General features: G+C 38.3%; 1 protein-coding gene across 1 annotated transcript; it reads left to right on the plus strand.

Moving 5' to 3' along the window:
- Positions 1–662: 662 nt before the first annotated feature.
- Positions 663–18,700, plus strand: LOC135475321 (iroquois-class homeodomain protein IRX-6-like). Its single transcript, XM_064755170.1, has 5 exons — positions 663–1,268; positions 1,747–1,971; positions 4,993–5,114; positions 9,648–10,093; positions 17,397–18,700. The coding sequence occupies exons 1-5, from the start codon at positions 1,200–1,202 to the stop codon at positions 18,113–18,115; spliced, it is 1,581 nt and encodes a 526-aa protein (XP_064611240.1). The 5' UTR covers positions 663–1,199; the 3' UTR covers positions 18,116–18,700.
- Positions 18,701–22,374: the final 3,674 nt, after the last annotated feature.

The raw sequence follows: 22,374 nt of genomic DNA on the forward strand, positions 1-22,374 counted from the left end.
GCGACGTGTTTGTATTCCGTCCCCGTCACGTATTTAAAACTCCAGACAATCCGACAAGCAATTCTGCTCGCGAGTTTAAGAAGCAGCTTAGTAAAGAAGTTCAGGGCCGCTATACGTCTTTTAAAACATTATTAATAAAATCGTCTGTTAACTTCGTAATATCGTAGAAGGAAATCGGTCAGAAACTATAGACCTGGCCCCTGAATTCATCGACATAACTGGGGCACGGGTAACACAACCCGGTTCCATTCACTGACTCAGAAAACAAGACTCGGAAAACCAGCGCTTCGAGTTATTCTACTGGGTGGGCGCGGCCAAGAGCTCGCTCAATTGATGGGCGGACCTTATTTTCCCACGACACGCCCACGACTGACAGACGGTTCATTACCGTCAGCCAGCATCGACCAATCGACAGCGGCCTTTCAAAACTCGCGTGTAGCTGTCAACCAATTTTGTAAAAGCAGTCGTTTCCGTGTAGAACGAGTAGCAAAGCAAGGTCTACGACACGTTTTTGTTAAAGATTTTCAATAGACAAGTTAAATATTCATGCTGTTCGGTGAAGCGGAGTACAGTGCACTGGCTGCTTGCGTCTTCAACAAGGTCCAGTGTCGGGCTAGTGGCAGGGGTAGTTAACTGATGATCAGTGGTCGGGACGGTAACATTCTCGCGTGCACCTCTCTCCCGTCGGCCGACAGGATGATCCTAGCAGCGGCGCACGAAACTGTTTGAAGCCGGGCAGCGCAGCTTGGTTATACAGAGGGCAAAGCTAGCTTAGGAAAGGGACACCTCTCCTAATTACTGGCTGCGTGAAATCACTTGACATTTACCCCTATACCGTCAAGTTACAGGTGTAACTAAAAAGAAGGAAGGTGAACAGGGCTGAGTTTGCTGATGCCGTGTGGATAGCTGTTAGCCGACTTGTACACAAGGAGCTTCGCACACGTTAAAACATTGGAACGTTGTTATGATATCAAATCGTTAAATCAGTCTACGATACAAGAGACCATGATGTTATTGGATAATACCGACTAGTCCCCAAAACTTTTTGTGACATATTTGCTGACGAGTTTGTTTTTTGGACGCAGTGAATTTTCAGTCTCAGGGACGTCGTTTGTCTGGCATATTCAGCGGGACTACAGTGTCTTTTTTTCACAACCGACCAGTCACAGGAAAATACGCTGAGGGAACGCCGGTGAAGGATGACCACATTTACACAGTTCGCTAGCTACCCGTACCCCCCGGGCGGCGCCTCGCTGCCAGCTACACAGGTGAGGGAGGCCAAGAAATTGAGCAGAAAATTATCTACTTATAGCGTTGTAAAACCTGATCCATCTACATTATTATATCTTTTTACAGTGTGTAGATTTCATAGTTGAGTGTGTTTGGTTTCACTGGCCATGTGTTTATAGGGGGTGCTTGTCACGCGTGTACGGAGATAATAATGCTCGGTGTTATGTACAACGCCGCAACTTTTCATCTAATTTCACTCTGTTAATTAGCGCCATAAAAAACATAGCAACACATCATATCAGATATATACCCGGGGTTTTCATCACTCGCTTTGTTCTTTTCTCATGAGTCACTTTAACAATTTACTGAGGCAAATTTACGAAGGACATTTTTTCTCCCCTGTCGCGTATTAAGTACGTGTGAATTGCTTTGTTACCTTTTTTTTTAAACTACTGCTTCTCTTATGTTTTATTATTCCTGATACTAACGAATTGAACTGTTCTCTTGTGTGTACAGATAAGCTCTGGGTCCCCATCCTCCAGCAGGTCGTGTTGTGAAAACGGTAGACCCATCCTGACGGATCCACATACCGGTCAGACAATTTGCTCCTGTCAGTACGGATCGGGCTTGATCCCCTACCCACGGGTCCCCGGCCTACCCGATGGAGTGTACAGCCCAACGGCTTTTTCCCAGGGCTACCTACAGCTGGGGGCCGACGCCTCGGCATTCTATTCTCCTTTGGTATGTAACTATATACATATATATACATTTGTCCTTTTTCAAAATGGGTCCGTAACTATTCATAATATCAAAGGTTATTAAAATCATAGCAATAAAAGCGTAATCATTCATGAAAACCCCCATCGAAACCATCGTTATAGCGTTCCGTTATAAAATCATTTTTTCAAAGCCAAAACACTCTCATGTAATATATTTTATTAAACAAGTAATTAACCATATAGGGCATATTGTATCCTTTTAAAATAGTACCTGAAAAATTCACTTACCAGTATGATATCACGAAATAACGCATTCCAAAAAATAAAAACGCATTCAAAAGCCTACCTGGAAATCTATTAAATGCATAATCTAAAAAAATCGGAACATGCATATAGGACTAACCGATTACCCACACTTTCCCTGTCTAACTCGTGTTACACACGTATACATGTCAGCACTATTTAAGTGAGCAACTACATGGTATAGACACACTGCGGACAGTTCAAGAACAGAGTAGTTGTCAGCATCGTTTGGGTACGTTCCCTTCGCTTTGAAGATGGGGCGGTTAAGCGTCGTTGACAGAATCAGTTTGAGCCTCGGATTCCGGCAACAGAAGCTTTCCGTAAACTGCATCTCTAATTTCTCGTCGCTTCACCATCAAGGCACTTGAGACAAGCGTATCGCTTGCACTTGTATTAGTTCTCCCCAGACTAAAATTCGCTCTAATATTCACTATGTCTAAACAAATACGAAAAGGATACCTTTTTTTCGTCTCTTTTTGTAATTCTGAATAACGCGTTTATTATACATGTTTAGCATTTGTGGAATAGTTTATTTGTTTTCAGGGAAACTACGGTTAAGATATTCTATCTGTTATTTTATTTTGGATAGTTTTTGAAAACCTAACAATAAACATTTAGCATTGGATCATGTATATTTTCCACACGTCCCGGATGCATTGCCGTAAGGTGTTTATATATATATATATGTTCTCAATGACCTTTATGTGGGATTTTCCTCCAATAAGGAGAGCGTGACTATGAGAACATTCTCAACTTTACACAGGTTTACTGGATAGCACACGTGCTATTTGGCGAACTATAGCAGAGCAGTTCACCAACATGCTTGGAGTCATGTCTACTTTTGTCTCAGAATTTCTGGTATTATTTTATACCCACTTGTTCAGTATTATCTACTGTTGCCATATATCTCCCCCCCCCCCAGGTTATCTCTTAACTATAAGACTGCAGAAGTTATGTGTCTGCCTTTTCTCATAATTTCTGGCATTTCAGATATTCCCTGTCTGTTGGGTATTATTCTCACTTGGCATATCTTATTCACATGTGCTATTTCGAAATGTAATTCTTTGAATGTCATGTTTTCATTTTCTCATCATTTCGGGCATTATATCCATCTCAGTGCTTCTTCAGTACTGTCCACAGTCCTCATATCATATCCCCCTGAGTTATCTCCGACTATAAAACTGCAGAATTCCTGTCTCCTTTTTCTTAAGAATTTCTGCCATTACATTAACTGCTTCTGCGCTATTATCCACAGTTGTTATATCTTATCCCCCTGTGTTATCTCTTACTGTAAAACTGCAGCATTGAGGGATAATAAATGCACGGATCACCGCCCTGTCTTATAAAGCCGTCAGTCTTCGGAGAGGGATAGATTTTTAATGAGACAAGTTGCTGAGATTGTTTTCTCTCTGGCGATCTGACAAACAGTACGGAGTGATAACGTTTTTTCCTGGATAAACCAAATGGACTCGTAATGTCTTAATCGTCGATCAGCGATGGTAATTTTGATATCAGATTACAACTTAATAATTATCCTTGGCTGTTGTGTTTTCCGTGAAACATTTTCATAGTTTTCGTTTTAAATAGCCCTTCTTTTTGCCATGCCTGTAGGTATATATATATATATATATATATATATATATATATATATATATATATATATATATATATATATACGTCACTTTTATTTGGAGAAAATATTTATTTCGAGACTGCTGTATGGTTGAGCTGTATGTAGTCGGGTGTGCATGTGAAGGAACTGAAAGCAAAGACATGTCTTAAAACAAAATTAGTTAACTTGATATATAGGCGAATAACTGGCTGCATTATACTAAAATTGACTTTATTAACGGTGAAGCGGATGTTAAATGTGTTTTTAATCGACTGAACTTCTATACCTTTAAGCTCGATTTTCTCAACCCTTAACAATGATCGCGATTTTACAGGCCTGATAACCGTGATTACGATTTTGTAGACTTTTAACTATGTAATCGCAATTTCATAGGTCTCGCGATCGCGATGTTAGCAGTGTGATGCTTTATGTTGTTTTGCGTATTTCTGAACGACATTTTAATTCCCAGTGATTTGAGATTTAAAATGTCCAGCAGAAAAGATACAAATCACAATTACATCCGTTATAAACGATCTGATTTCGAATGTTAATGCAAGTTAAGATTTTTTCTTCGATATACATATAGGCTTAAAAACTATTTCGGCGTTTTTTTTGTTTTTTTTTGTGGATGGGAAGAATTATAATCACCTTATTTGGCATAAGTTACGATTTTGTTTCAAGCTGATGCAAAGATTGTATCATTTCTGTCAAATCATGCTTTGGTATTTATAGCGATAGGTTGTATATTTTAAACTCGTATTATAGTGATGGTTATATCTGCTCGTAATTACTATAAGCTCGTAATTACTATGTAGGTCTACTAGTTTAATAGCACTTCCTATATTTACAATAAAGCCTTATTCTCGATCTTCGAAACGCATTTGTAGATGTACTTCATTGATGTATGTGTAGATATTTTGATAGTTCACCTCCACATGATATAAGCTATGTATATATGTTTATATTTTCACCTTATCTACAAGCTACAGTCGTATAGAGGTGTTTGCCACATGTACCATAAAGTTACAGACATACCTGATATACATATAAGCCATGCGTACGTGTTTAGCTGGCATGAATCCGTGTTATATTTGCATTACATGTTACAATGTTGTCTTTGTCGCACAGGCCAACACTCCTTACGATGTGAAGGAAAATGCTGAAAACTGGAGAAGTCTACAGCAGTCAGCGGCTGCCGGAGCGTGTTTTCCTTACGAAGCCTCCATGGCCATGTACCCCTACGGCCCGGGGTAAGTCTACACCTGCATGACGAACACATGTCGGGGTGGGGGAGGTACGGTAGACTCCCAAGGGTGGGGCCAGTTCACAAAACTATATACTTCGAGCTTATATAGGTGCTCTATAGTCCGGTTATACTGTACCACAATCTGCAGCTTGTAGATAAATTATATAAAAATTTTTAAATAAATATTAGATTTTATCTAGCTTTCTTGAGAAGACGTGATACAAGTTATAAGCTCAGTTTTAATTTTGAAAATGCGCTTTCTGTGTGTAAAATGTATCTCTCATTATAATTTGGACTGACGAAGTCACAACACTATACACGTACCTCGAGCGTGAAGTTAACGGCCATATATGACTAAGGTAACGTTTAGGGAACGGCACATTTATTATGCAACAACTTTTTTTTGCGAGGGTCAGAGATAGACATCACTCCTTGATGTCTTTATTTATTACTGACAAGACAGACTCGAGCAGGATGTATGAGTTGTATATAGAGTTTGTACTTATATACACGCAGATCACGGAATGCCGTACATAGGCAATATAGGCCCTAATTACGTGCATCGCAACATTGTGCATATAGCATTGTACAGCTAACCGCGGGCACATCTCTGTTATTGTAATACTGACGACAGAGTTGAATTTATTGCTCAATATTTCGATCCGCTCTAATCACCGTTTACTATCTGGAATCACCTGAGGCCATGCGTTACAGTTCGTCCGCCTGTTTGCTCAGCCGAGCGCAGTCTATCATCGAGGATTACACTATCCAAAACCACCGTTCTCGTCTCTGCATGATAAATTGGATATATTTCATATGCAATGTACATAAGCCATTTATCAGAGCCTACTCACAATTGTGGCGACACCTAGCATCTGTCGCTATTAAATATTTAGCCGTCAAATTTACAGGCGGTTGATGGTTTGTAGAGATACGGGACCCTCTCTAAACAGAGAAGAGATACAGCCATGCATCGACAATGGCTATGTACAAGTCACATGCACTCACCGACATGCATGTGTATATATTCCGTTGTTGAATGGTTCGTATACATTAATATGCTAATTTCTGCTGTCAGTCCTGCATAGTTAAGTCAATTGTAATAGTTTCGTTGACAGCTAACCTTCGGTCAATAGGAATTGTAAACCCAAACCCCAAGCTTTTAACTGCGGCATATGCACATATATGTGTACCACGCTAGATTAGCTGCCACAATCGGTGTTCAATTGCCGTGAAACATTTAACCCGTGGTCAAATATTGGTATCAGTTTTATGGAAACAAATTAAACTTCCGATATATCAGGTTGGATTTAATTAATATATTAATTGCAACAATAGTAAACACAACGTACAAGTGTATACCAAGCGACAAGCCTTAAGCTCTGGGCGACATTATGTGCTATATATATATATATATATATATATATATATATATATATATATATATATATATATATATATATATATATTATGTATATAGTTGCAACCAATTTTCCGCCTTCTACGTTACATTATATAGTTTTTCGTACAACATAGATTCTTGAAGAACAAACTTGTACATAAATTTGTACTTCTGTATAGTGTAATGATAAGTGAACGCACAGATTTTCACATCCGTTGTATGCAATTAGCTACAACAGTGTAAAAATCTTCCCATGTCTATTTTATATTTGCCTAACACAATTTGTGTACCTTTCATGACTTGAACAAAAAATAAAAAATGTACGTAGTTCTGAGTTTAATACTCATTTCTTACCCAGAATATCACGAAAGACCTTCAAAGGACAAGTTTTCTACTTTTATTTAACGGTCAGTATAATCTGAAGTTACCGAATGTAAAATACATTTTTTAACCAATCATCTTCAATCACTCCCTTCCCTGCTGCACAGTGTCCGTATTGTTTTCTCGAGCCTCGTTCTGGTGTCCTGTGTAGTCTGGCGTGGGCCTCATTCTGGTCTTCGTAAAACTTTTTATCTAGACGGCTTAATATATAGTGAGTGACAACAAATGATTTGGCCGAGTTTTGACGGAGATGGATTGTGTGATGATGCAACGTCAATCTTGTCGCTTGTACCTGTCGTGTCCTCCATTAGTACACCGGATAGAGATTTACAAATTCTCTCAGAACTCCTCTATCCTCACGTGGCCACATTAAATATGGGCAATGTGCAAGCTTCGTCCCAGGGAAAAGGACGCACATATACACTCTCTCTGTAGTCATCGGATCAACTCTCGTCAAGTTCAAAGATTCGCGCGTTCAGCTTTTTGTTATTTTTTTTTTATTTTTTGCGTCAGCTAGGAGTTGTTCTTGCCCCTGGCTATGCGCACCGCAACACGGACAAAGGGAATCGCTTATGCGTCATAAATTTCCTAAACTTGAAAGGCAGTGCGGTTCGGCCAGTATAGAGGTCAGCGAGAACACGTCTTGTCCGTCAGAATAGCGTCTGCATAATTACCGCAACTGTACATGCATTTTATTCAAATAATACAACTGCGGTATACCTTTAACAAGACAACTTCTCATAAATAGCATCTTTTTTGTTCTTGTCAGTCGACACAAAGGCCTTATCGGTCAGACGCTTCTAAATATGTACAGACGAGAGCAAAATCCAGTGGCTTCCAATCCTGATGGCTTATGAACATCCTCTACACACTCAAAAAATTAATCAGTTAGTTTTAACAGAAAGTCTGTTGTCTTTCTAAGCGATGTTAGAATGTATTTTGTTCTTAAAACATACCACTCTGAAATATTCAACATAATATCCTGTTAGTGTATTGGAATCTCCATGTTGAATTAGTAGAACGCGTGTGTTATATTTAACAGAATAATTTGCTGCAATAACTGAATACATTCTACCTTCAATCAGACCACAGACTTTCTGTTAAAATTAACAGATTATTTTTTTGAGTGTATAGATGTATGCATGCATGTGAAGCTTATGTGTAGAATGCCCGAGATATATCGGTGATTATATCGGATAAAAACCATAATAATAACATCGTTTATCCGGGTCATGATTGAAAACAAACAGCGATGGCTTGTAAAAATAGATATTTGACAGCCTTTTCAAATATTTAGCTTCAGTCGGCTTTTTGTCATTTTTGCGGACCGGAACCTGGTTGAGTTAATCACTATGCTCACGCCATATCAGAACGAGACTCACGTGCCTGTCCTCAACTGACAAGGTCATATACAACCATCATTTACACCCATCCAAATATATTTAACTGCTGTTCAGTCATCCATTACTCTTGTCCTATATACAATATTATAATAATAATAACAATAATAATAATAATAATATGTAAGTCCATTCACACATTCTAATTTAAAACACTCCTGAGGGATTAATCATTGCTTAAATGTACAACCTATATACAGCCATTCCTTTCAAACCCATCCCATGCGTAAATACCTCTATTTTGTTAGCTTTTTAAATTTCTTTTTAGTACATATCTATAGACCGCACATATACGTGTATGGTACATTAATAAAACACGGGTCGGACAAAATCTATGCTAGTAAAATAATTTTTAAGGGTGAAGTAATTACAGTTAGGAAAAACTTCAGGTCGAATTTAAATGGTGAACACAAAGGCCATTTGCATAACAGACAATTTGTCAAAGAAGCACTGGTTATGACTGGGATTGTGCTTGTCGTCAGCCTATAAACCAGGAGGGTTTTTTTTTCCCCTAAACACGCGATTGCATTACGGTTATTATAAAACATATCAGGACTTTTTGTTCTTTCTCTGTATATGTACACAAAATCGCCCGAAGCGGCTTGTGTGCGTGCATGTGAGAGTGTCAAGTTAGTACTGCCGGGTGTATAGCCTATTAACTCTCCAAACATTCGGTTTGTGTCGTATATATGGTAAATCAATATAGCAGTGTTAATGATCTTGAATGTATATTTAAGGTATTTCTTTGCACTAGTTGTTTGTTGTGTATCTTTCCCCTATTGTCTGAAGGTTCTCTCCACCCCCAGGGGACAGTTTGTACATATTAACAGCAAGGGTGATGGCGGTAGGGAGCGGTCCTGAATCATCTTCTATATCCAAATGCCTGCATATATCATTATTTAATCAAAATAACTGGGCCAAAATATTGCTTTTTATGCTCTTCATATTTGCCATTAAAATGGATTTATCTAAAGATTATTGCAGTATATGTTTTACTGAATAATCTCAGAATTATATGGACGCAATACAATTTTCATCTATTGATTAATATATGTGTTAAAAACTTTAGCATTGTGTCATTACGTAGGTATATCTAAGCTTTGTCGGATAAACTGCAACATTTTACACACACACACACACACACACATATGGATTGTGTGATTATATATATATATATATATATATATATATATATATATATATATATATATATATATATATATATATATATATATATAGGCAATATCAACAACTTAATTTTTCTGATTTGTTGGAAACAGTCTGTATAAAGGCCTATGTATAGTTGTATTTGGATTTATTAATAAGTTATAGATGTTTTCTCTTGTATTTTTAGGTATGGTGGTTTAGATTTAAACGGCGCACGAAGAAAGAATGCCACTAGGGAAACGACAAACACTTTAAAGGCGTGGTTATACGAACACCGAAAAAATCCTTACCCGACGAAAGGAGAGAAGATAATGCTAGCAATTATCACAAAAATGACTCTAACGCAGGTGTCCACGTGGTTTGCCAACGCCAGAAGGCGCCTGAAGAAAGAGAACAAGATGACGTGGTCGCCTCGAAACCGTGCGGAGGACGGCACTGACGACATGGACGACGATTTGGACGACGACAAGGACATGAAGAGCGATCACGAAGATGATTTGGACGATGACTTTAAAACCGAAGATCTCGCGTGTGTGCGGGCACCATCCTCCCCGGGTGTTTTAAATGTCGGACTTGAAAACTGTTCACGAGATTCGGACTCGAACCAAGGCCAAGATCTCTCAATGCAGAAAGGTAAACTATACATATTATATATATATATATATATATATATATATATATATATATATATATATATATATATATATATATATATATATATATATATATATATATTAATTATTAATACTCTATATAATTAGGAAAACATCTGTTGATTTGTATGTTTGAAAATATGTTTGGTTTGGTAAATCCCTTGTTTTGCGTGAAGCAAACCAACGAATGCTTTGTTAAGGCTTGCTTTAATTGGTCTCGCTCCTTTATCACTTGGATGTGCGTATCTCGACAACAAAACACTAAAGTAATATTTCTCTTTTTTCCGGATCTCGAGTGTAGGCCTATTACTGCTGAACACAGAATAATCATTCTTAAAGTGCGTGTAAATGTTTAGCACTATATTCTGGTTAGAGAATATCTTTGCTTTCATAATTTCAAATCTCAAGTACTATATGAAGATACACATATTCCTTGTTCGAGTTTTGAGTTTTTCCAGTTCTTTGTTAAGTCCGATATTTGAAAAGACCGAACACCTTACGGCTGAGCATCAATCAAAAATCATTTCCGGTGTATTGAGTGGAAAGCTGTGAAAATAATGCATTTCCATTGGTTATAAAAATAGGAGAGAGTGGGTCGCGTCAAACCATTGTTCTTTGCCAATTTATAAATATAGATTTTTAGGGGCGCTTATCTCTACATGTGTTGATCATCAATATGTATTTGCGAATACATTCTGTTTCTCTGTATGTATAAAGTGATAAGTAAACAGAGAAACTGATTTGCGTATTATGTCGCTCATTGACATCAAAGTGTTGGAATCATAATGGGATCCAATCACGAGGAAAAACTTGGTTTCACTTTACTTTGGCCAAAAGCTGTTAGCTTAAATAGTTTGAGAATGCTTTGCCTACATAACTCTAAAGTCATAAAAGGTGCGTTGCTGAAATTATCATATCTATGCTTCCACTGTATGTAACTAATGTAGATGATTTCAACTAAGTAACTTTGTTTTGTTTTTTGCGAAGTTATACCAAGGCAAATATCAAGAAAAAAATAGTTTCGTGTAACAATATACAATAATGAAGAAAAAAATCGAGAATATAGGTATAGAAGTTGTGGAACTGATATGTTATGACCGTGCAAACTTAGCTGTAATTACCTTTTGCATGAACTCTTAATTAGCGTTCATTAATTGAGATAAAGGGTCATTAACAGCTTTAATTCAACTGTCATTACCCGTGACGATATACTTAATTCGAACAGGCGTTGGTTATGTGAGCGTTATAGATGCCATCCGGCCTATGTGTCTTGGCGGCATACCATAACCGACAGGTAGACAAAGTAGTTGCAGGATTTTATACATGAAACACCAAATACGTCGGCTGCGTGTCATCAGTCCGATGATCAGTCATTCGGTGAAACCATCAATACCTAATAGTTTGTGGAAAAAAAATAAATTACGGTTTAAAAAAATTAGTTTTAATCGGACAGTCTAATGGTCGGAGATTCAATTAAGTATACAGTATTAAAGCTAAACGAACGACTTCTCTATAAATTAGCACTGAGAATCAACTGGCTTTTGATCTCACTCGCATACAGATAAAGGCCTAACTGAACCATACCAAGTATTGTAATTTACAACGTTCTCTCAGCGGTCTTCCCTACATATTGTTGTATTTCCTCTCGAAAATAAGCGTCTTGAGAAATGCGTATATAATTACGCCATTAGCGCTCCGCTCTTTAAGGAGACGCATAATATTATTGAAATGATTAATACATGCATGTGTATATAGTGTATAATATCATAACGGCACTGACCGCTGCTTATTACCGTGTATGATTTAATAACCTATAACAGACTATATATCTGCAGGGAAGCTGTTGTAGCCTGACCTGTACAGGTGAGCTGTCGGTTACCAGTAAGCCTATAATACACTGATTATAGGCAGGTGTTAATGTAGAGATGTTAAGATATCAGATTCACTTTACAGAAGAGGAAATAAACTTGGAATTACTGTAAATACTTTTTTCTATTCAACTCCCTCTATTTAAGTACGTTGTTGTAAAGCGATTTGAAATGCAACCATTGAAAGCCCATGTAGACATTTACTGCGTGAGGATATATAAGTTAGGGTAGTGGCATATATATATATCTGTATGTATGAATGACTATCTAAACCGAACCGGTCTTTTCTGTTGGGGACAAACAGTCTGACCTGGCTATATGTTAACTCCCTGTGTGGTCTGGGGTGACGGTGTGGGGGAACGATGGATGGGGGGAGAGGGGCGGAGGTGCTTTATACCTTTATTATGAGACGCTTGCCATGGGGGGAAAAGGTCGCAATGTTTGTAGCAATGGTGTATGATGATTTGAAATCATTTCATTTCTGTTAACCTGTGCTGATGACAATAAGGATGTCTCCGTAGATGATATAGCGGGATAGTGCATGGGCTTGGGAGCATGGCCATTTACCCGCCTATTTCACGGAACGCTGAGCCTATTGCAAAACCTGACTAAAAGCCCACACAATATAAGCCGCACTAATTTCTTCGACTGCACAAAAGCCGGCCGTACAGAAAGGCTTTTGTTACGCTGGCTCAAGTGTAATTTTAAAATCTCATTTGCGATTCATTGCGAAGACCACCTCGACATTTATCGTACCGATATTAGACAGCTGTGCGTTTTTTTTTTCATTCATTAAAAATTCGTAAGGGGGTAGCGATTTGAGTTTGTTCTGTCTCTTTTTAACTTTACATTTCTATACATCAACGTCGGAACTTCGTTAAAAATAGAGAAAAAATATAGACCATTTGGCTCATATTCATTTGTTGCTGTACAAAGTAAGATGTCACCTTCCACGCAAGTGTTTTACAGGAGTGACGGTTTGGCAAATATGGGTACAAAATAATTTTCATGAATCTTGTATGGTTTCAGATCACAGAAAGGAATAGATTTGCAAATATAAATTTTCGGCATGATTGATAGTATAGTCTGTGGTGATCTTTACTCACTACACCAGAGCATCTGTACTGCGAACATTCACGGCCTTTAGAAATTCCACTTAAGAAACTGTTGCAACACATGATGCGTTTTACATTGCAAATGTTAAAAATAGTCTTTTTATCCAAAGTTATATATGTCCCGACTTGAAAACTACCAGTACATTTTGAAAAAAAATAGTACTCATATTTAAAGGTTTAAATGTTGCATCATTTTAACACTTAATAAATGTTGTCGTTTCACCATTTGCACCTTTTAGAGTGCATATAAGCCGAGGGTTTATTGATTAATCTGTAAGCCCCCAATATAGTGTTTAGAGACAATGGTAGTGATAACTATCTCTATAGATGATGAATGTACTGAAATAACATCATACAATTGTCTCTGTGTAACGAATGATGGGGAAGGGCAGAGAAGCAGATGGCTTTGCAGACGTTGCCCGGGGGTTGGGGTTGGGGCTTCGGTGTTCCACGGATGCAGCCCCTGCCTCTCCTTATTTGCGGGTATACCCAGGACTACCCTCCAGTGATGTTTGTCAATCGCTCCACCCGTCTCCGAACGCGCAGATGTTTTCTTTAACAGTTGATTTCATTTTGACATGACTATCGCCAGTGAAAAAAGCCATCTTCCATATTTCACACATTGCGTCTGTCTGATGGTGACTGGATGAAGAATGATTCGCCATTGTACAATTATTGTATCTCCAAACCAGTCGTAAGTGATGGCAGGACCACGGACGAAATGCGATGTTAAAGATGGATGAAGGAAACTCCATGTGGGATTTTCACAAGTATGTTTCAACCGTGACCACTTTGCAGTTTGCATAGTCTCGCGATTTGCCATATTCGATGACCGCCAAATCTGTGGTCAGTACGTAAGAATCCATTTAGCAGATCCAGTGATAAGTTTAACGTACTATACAAATAAATCGTGACTCTGAAAAACGAAAGCTTCATTTGGACTCAGTATTTCACTATTTTATTTTATCGTCATCAAGAGTGATGACAAAATAAAACGCTGCAATATCGAGGCAATAGGCAATATAGAGGAAGGTTTTCGTTTTTTTAAATGTACTAATTGTGCAGAATGCAGAACATCGTGATCAAGATGTGAATTACATTTAAATGAAAACGACGTACCAAAAACTGTCTAGCTAGTGCAAATTCAACTAGGTGGGCCATTGAAAAAAACAAAAAATAAACGAAATACAAAATAACACAAAAATCCCAGTTTAATACATATCAGAAGATATGTATACGATCGTATTTGTGTAAAGAAAGAAACTTATTATCTATATATACCTCATTATTAGCGCCATGCAGGACCCTACTATCTTTCTTAAATCTAACCCCAACCCCTCCACCCTCCTAGAAAAAAAAAGAAAGAATTGGTGAATCCTTTAAGTAATTTATGCTCCGGGGAATGTAGAAGATGTCAGTTATTTATGTCATCAGCACATGTATGTACATGTTTGACAATTGTTTAAGTTTCCATTTGGGGAATTATCTCAGCCTATGTCGTTCATCCGTGGCGACCGTCGTTGGTGACTAGCATCCGGGCATTAATTACACAGGTTATCAGTGGTCCGGGCCCCCGAATTACAGCGGACCCCCTCGGGCAGTTATCAGACTCCACTTAAACGGGCTTCAACTAATGGATTAGGCTTGCAGGCGGACGGTAAATAAAAGCGATGCGGACATAGAAATCTTCCCTGGAGACCATTCTTATGTTTTGCCTCGCGCTGGACTCTTGGGACTATTTGCTGATGAGGACTAGCTGAGCCCCGTCGGCTGCCCTCAAAGCCCCGTTGGGCCCTGTCGTATTTTGGTACATTTGTTCATCACAACGGTGTATAAATATATCTTTTTAATTAACAAGGCTTGACTGATAAAATCGGATTGCATCAATTTTTCATTGTGTTGTGAAAATCGTCCATTCCTCGGTATGTTTTTAATATCAGTAATTACGACCTTGTCGCCAGACTCCATGCAGTCACCTTCTCCGGCGTCCATATTGTGGAGCCGGAAGCCGGTACTGCGCCGGAAATAGACATTTATGAGTCCCCAACAGGCACTAATATGCACCAAAAAAAAAAAAAACACACAAAAAAAACGCGAACATTCATCGAACTTCAATATTTCACTTCTGTCTTTTTTGTTTTCGTATTTATGGGTTGTTTTAAATTTTAATCTTCAACTACATAAGTTCTTGATTTGTGGGAATAAATGTCAGACAAAGTTTCACATGCCACCAATTCATACTCATAAACTCACCTTGGTCATGGCGTTAGGCAAAATAAATAAATAAATGGCAAAGTGACAACGAACATGAACGACATGCTGTTTTTTTTTTCCTTCTGCCCTGATCCCCACGTGAGATTTCCAACATTTGCTTTAAAAATTTGTGTTATCACCTCTTCAGCTCTTTTTTTATTCTGTTAAAATCGTTGCTTAGGGTGGCATTCTGTTACTCAAGTCATTAATTCCCGAGTTGCACTGAAGGTTAAAGTGGACGGGTCGAGTAGTGAAGGCCACACACATACAGGCACATAGAGCCAGTCTGTAATCTACTCCAGCTTTCCAGTGCAGTCAAATCATCGCCTCACAATACGACAAACACCTTTACAGGCCATTTGTTTCTCGTTTTTGTCCCTACAAACGTTGTATCATCGCGAAGGTGGCCAGTTGTTTTCATTATCGCCACTTCATATCTCTGATAAAGTTTAGACAAGTAATTAAGAGGCTTTAACGCCGTACGCTGCGATTCAGTGAAGTGGACAGATGGTGCGTGCGAGGTTTGTAGAGTGGAGACCATTGGTCGTGCTATACTTCAGAATATCACCGCCTTTTTGCGAGTTATAAAGACCACATTTTGATTCGTAGTTTGGCAAAGGCCGCATATTTGTATGTAACGTGTATTTAGTTATGTCGTCTTTGCCCTGATGAGTTGAAATACCCACAGATATCAAATGCGTTTCCCAAAAGATGATCGTGGAAAACGCCAGTGAGGAGATAATATCAATAAGTACATAATCCCTTGTCTGTGAACCTCTTTATAGGCCCAAAAGAAACATATAAATTACCTGCGATTTGAATGTAAAACGGTTTTCAGTTTATGTTAGCGGATTATTTTAGGGAGTTAGAAAGAGGTCGCGGAGTAATTTCCTGTCCGCACCGCTCATTGACAGATTGTGACGAGCAATAACCGGCCACGCGGCTCCACTATTCGACTGTCTTCCCACGGTTGTAAACCCTTTGACTGGGGAATATTTGTCTTAGGAAATAAGTTCAGAGTGAGAGAGAGACAAGGCCCTATCTCCACACACCCCTCTTCCTGTCATCTCTCGCCTGACCCCAAACCTCCCTCATGGTCCTCCAGAGCATTGTCCGCCATTGTTGTTGTCATGGCGACTGCTCCAATCCCATTTTACACACTCCAAAAACTAAGTGAGGCCAGAATACAGATAAGTTATTGCTACAAACTATTAAATTATATTTGAGAGATTTGTTCTGTTATTCCAACATAAAACTTTTTTTGGGTGTAACGAGGTATAATGTGCTGTCTGTGATATTATATTGTATATTGCGGTAACACAATCTATTGCAGCTCCACTCAGAAACCATAATATTTTGTTAAATTTAACAGATTTGTATTTAGAGAGCAATATGGATCATATTCTACTGTTATATTCATCTGAATTTTTTTTTGCCGGTTCATATTTCTAAATGATATTTTTGTTGTACACCGGATCAGCCGTACAGTGCTGTATTACAGATATACTTGTACACCGAGTGACGTGTTCTTATTGATAGATAACACTGGCATCTTTTTTCTCATTTCGTTGAGTGATAACCATTTACAGATGTTTAACTCATCATTTCCCCGATTTCCACATTCTCCTTTTAAACATTCCACCTGGGTTTAATGACTCAATTTGCCGTCCCATTTACAACGCAAGTCAAATGTTGTAAGAGATGAGGACAAACTTTAGTGGGGGTCGTTTCACCAGATTTGTAACACAGAAAACAGAAACCCTGCATTTTCATATTTGCCATCAGTCAGTTGTAACTCCCTAGCTTGACAATGTTTTTAGTACACTAGTATATGTTCTACCTGAGGAAACATATACTATTTTCTCAGCCATTTATCATGTTGCAATATATAGCAGCTGTTGACTGTAGTTACATGCACAATTATTACTTGTGTTTGTTATTGTTTGTTGTACATAGATGTGATCTTTAGAGACAAATTCGTTTCAGAGAATATTTTATGTCTTGAAGAAATAACTTAACAGATGTTTGTTCGTTCTTTTTTTTTCAGACAGGGAAGTCAGTGAGAAAGACGGTGTGAGTCGACTGTGTGACAACGTTTCTGACTCAGACTCAGATGTAGACGTTTCCGATCTGGACCGGAAAACATCGGGCCCAGGGTCCCCTAGACCCCACGCTCTTTCCTCCTCACCCCCGTCCGCCACAGTCACAACAGACAAGATTCCCAGTACAGACACAGAGTGTCCTAACAGCTCAGACAAAACGTCAAAAGAGGACAGTACAGCAACAACGTCATCATCATCAACAACAACGGCTGCATCAGGGACGCCGCGACCTAAAATATGGTCGGTGTCAGAATTCTTAAATAACAAAAGTTCCGATAAAGACAGTTCTGTGGGTACTTCTCAGACCAGACCGTTAAACTTACAGACATTCCCCAGAGAGGGTTCCGGGGCTGCCCGTGTGGCGCACCCTGCCGGATTTTCCTACATGCCCCCCACTAGTCATTCCTGGATTGCTGGGCGTTACCCGGGTGGCAATTTCTCACTTCCGGTCAGTCACGCCACTTTGTCCTACCCTTATACACTCTCCTCAAAACCAGTGTTCGCCGGACACGGGATCGTTCCCAGGTCGGAGCCCCTCCCGGCTCACAGCATCAAACCTACCGTGCTCAGACCTCAACAAGCAATATTCTCGCCGGCGCGAGATTTGGACTCGCTAAGAGCCCGTGTGTTTGAGAAGAGAGATGGGGCCACGGTTGTCATATGACGATTGCGCATGTGATGAATCTGAATGCGAGAAAGAATGCAACGGATATACAGAAACATAGATTTCTGATTATGCTTGTCATCTGTCAACGGATCTGAATGGAAAGCGACGAAAAAGCTGATCTCAGATCACGTATATTTATAAAGACAAAAATGTATTGTTCATTCTGAAGGCAGATAAATATTCATGGCGATGACGAAAGACGCTCAGTGAGTGATTGGTTTAGTCGCTTGTCTTCACAGAGAACATTCGCCAATCAGAACAAATGACGTACACTGTCCTCATCTTTAATATTTTTGTTTACAGAAATCCTTTAATATAGTGATTTACAGAACGTGTCTCCAGCTATGAATCTGAATCTGAAGCAGTTTTTTTTTGTGTTTGTGTATTATTTTATTTCTCATGTAATTGACAACGGTTTATTGACCAATCATATTTGCCACGCAGCAAGTGCTCGTGTCACCTGGGTTACCTCAAGCGTCACGTGGCCAGATGGAGGACATTGTCTGTATTTAATTGGTCATTTTGATCACTTGACTTGTATTGCTGACCTCATTAAGTGCTGAAGTAAAAAGTCTTTATTGTACAAACGAATGGTGTCTGTTGATTAAAACTCCCTTTAGTCGTTTATCCATTATTGGCAATATTTAGGAGCCAATCTGAATGATTGATGCAGATGCTGCGCTATCCAATAATACTATCCCCCGTTGATCAGTAGTGGAAAATGTTTAATGCATGCCCAATCCTGTGTAGCAGGTAATGCAGCATATTAAATTTATGTTTATATTAGAAATGCATCAAAACTGAACATCTACATTTTGTGCTTGAAGCAGGCAAATATAGACATACTCCGAGTTCAGTTCACTGCTTTAGATGTATACATTTTATACACTACATGACGGTCCCTGTCAGTTCATTTAGCACCGCAATACACTGTTAGAAAGAAAGCAGTGTATAATATGTATGAGTAAGCCAAAGTTATTAATATTCAATATCTTCAATTAGATAAACAGTTTATCACTAACACTGACACCTCTGATATACAGACACGTTTTAGTCCTGATTTAATCAGTCAGTTAAATTTATGGTAACAGATTGACTGAACCCAATTGTTTGAATTAAAATTTCGAAATGTAACCCAGACGGGCTCACGTGCATATGATGCAAAATGCCTGCATGGTATATTTGTGTGATTTAATAATATTCAAAACACTCCGGGAACAGTTAAATTATATTCCTGTGTATAGCTTTAGATTTTTCTCAAACGTAGTTTTACAGAATATCAACAAACACTGCATTTTATTTATCCTCTACTATTTTGTGGATAGTTCGTAAATAATGTTGCCTGGTAACAAAATATAAAATAAACAATACTCATATATACTCGAGGTAAACGCAGTCGAGCAGAGAAGCAGCTGCATCTGAATTTTGGACTTAAATGACATAAGTCTGATAAGGTGTATGGGAAATATCCATGTCTCAATAACAGATTCATATATACAAGGTGTTTTATGTGGTTTAGGGTCAGAGTTATAAACTGCTAACCACACAAATGACCACAGTCAAGATTTGTCCTCTATTTATCACGCTATACTGGGGCATGTGGCTAGAGTATATACTAGTACCTATAGTTTTCTTTTTATCAGCCGATAAAACAATATCGATATATCACCTATAATTTGCTCCCTTCTTATCAAGATTTACATTTATGGATACATCAGTGATGGGTCTTGAATGTAAAGATTCAGACAGAAAGTTTCAACGGTTCACTTTTTCTTCATATATAGCCAACTTACACAGAACCGACTTGAGGTTGCCATCCGTAATTCCTTTGAGGGTTTCCGAATTGGACTTTAAAGTCATCCAGACGAACTCCCCGGGCCTGATTAGTCCCTCGATATAAGATCTTTAATTTGGTATTTACTTTATCGCTTAGAAATTTATGAACGATAGGATTAGCGTGTAAATATAACCCATTGTGCTTTAAGGCAATTCTCCTGAACCTAACGGCTTTACTTTTATATATTTCTACAGCTGACAACCAGGGCTATACGGCATTTTCTGTGCGCAAATCTGAATACTCTCTACACGCATGTAAATGAGTTTAAACGGCTAAAAGCATGAACTACCTGAAAAAAAATAAATAAAAAAAATAAAAAAACACACACACACACACTCACAAGAAAAACAAACAAACAAAAAAAAACGGATATATAATTCGGCGGTAAAGTTTGCGATGGTTCACTTTATGAAGGTTGCTCTGCTATATACAGCCCCGGGTCAGCTTTGAAATGAATATTTAAAATCTGTGTGATTAGACAGAAAATAAGAAATCGATAAGGTCCTAGAGGTTTCGCCAGCCTCGTCCGAGTTGTATAAGTGCCCGTTACCTTAGGGCTAGGTTCTTGCGGCTTAGATTACTTCAAGGTATATATGTATGCCATGCATTGTTCCTTTGGGAATTTTGTCTTCTATAGCTTGATGCATGTTAACTGCGAACATCATGGTGAATTTAGATTAGTATGGCCCTAAAATTCCACCAACCACTGAACCAATTTTTATCATTTTGCTGTTACCGTTTCTTTTTTTCCAAAAAAAAAAAAAAAGATCTCAACAGAACGAACAGAAAAATTTGCGAATGTCGCATAGTATCAGTCTTATACACAAGACACGAAGAACCAACCACTTTTGAAGTATAGCCTATACTTATACATGGTTATACCTCGGTCTGCATGTTTCACTAACTACATTTGTAGGCGAGCGTTAGTCTTTACAATATATTGCCTTCAAATTACAAATGTCCGGTATAGTGGTTGGCCTAAATATTTTACTGCAATAATTGCGAATCAAGCATCAGAACATAGTTAGATCATAAAAAAACACGCATATATATTTGTTAGTTTGTAATTTTTTCTTTGTGGTAAAATTATTTTAGGACTTCTCGATACATTTGTCCAATAATGGGGCCTTTAAGGAAGCTCTATACATGTATATAAGAACGTTATAATCCTTAGAGTAAACAGTTACCTCAAAGAGTGCATACGTACTCGTCACGTTCAGAGAATGACTTATTGACATGCACCCAGTGTCACTGTTGAACTATCGTGGAGCAATAGTTTGCTGGGTACAAACAGAACTAAAGAAAATTTGAATATACGTTTATGAGTAAATATACATATGTATGTACATAGTGAACGTATTTTAATGTAACCTAAAGGCTTACAATTGACATGACATTTAACCTTCCTGTTCAGTGCGACGCTCACTCTAACTCTCGTGTAAAAACCCGAGTGTAAACGCAAACACGGTTATAAAACTCGTTTGTTAATTAACCGTTAATTCTGGCGTTTCCGCCATAACCCAGATGCATGCATTAGGGAATACCCGATATACATAGTCCTCCAACTGTAAGTTTATAGAAATTCTTATATAACATAAAGTCAAAGAGCAATTCATTTCGACAGGAAAGTATAAAGTATATATACTTTTATAGTTCTTTGATGGTCTGCGTAGAACCTTGTTCTGCAAATTGGTCGTGTGATTATTGGCCATGCATGAAGGCACTCGTCCATCATTATAATGGTATTTGTATATCGACGCTTAGGTTATGGTCTTCTTTGGTCTGTTTAAATAAAGCCGTTATTTTACAAGGTTCATTTTCGGAATAGCGGAGTGGTGACATAATCGGCGTCGAAAAAATGTGTGCAATTTACAACTGAACAAAGGATTTTTTTTATAACCACTTTATTTGTACTTGCGGTTCAGTTTATCACACATGTACGTGTTGTGTCGGACTGAGTGTTCTTTTGCATGTTTTTCTTTTTTCTTTGAACTTGAACCTAACCTTTTACCACGCTACTTTCCGTCTTGTGTATCCAGCGAGTCGCCATGCAGGCATAAAATAAAAGCCAAGCCTCCGCTGAATGCATGGCAAGCATCTCTGTATATGTCTTACTGTGCGATACGCAGAGTCTTAATTCAAGAGAACATAATTAAAAAAAGAGCTGGTGGATGGAAGATATCCTTTATGACATGTCAGGAAGTGTTAAGCATTCCCGGGTAAGAGCGAAAGATACCTATAAGTATGGAAGACCAGATTGTCCGTTTGTTCAATGTATATAGACGTGAGCGAGCTATTGGACATCAATAAAATAGATGGAACTACAACGTATGGATGCGGACAGGGGGTGGAGGGAGCGGTTGATATGGAGAGACAGTATCAAGTAAATGTCAATAAACGCCTCAACCACCGAATACAC

Source organism: Liolophura sinensis, chromosome 9 (genome assembly GCF_032854445.1).
Source record: "Liolophura sinensis isolate JHLJ2023 chromosome 9, CUHK_Ljap_v2, whole genome shotgun sequence".
NCBI lineage: Eukaryota > Metazoa > Mollusca > Polyplacophora > Chitonida > Chitonidae > Liolophura > Liolophura sinensis.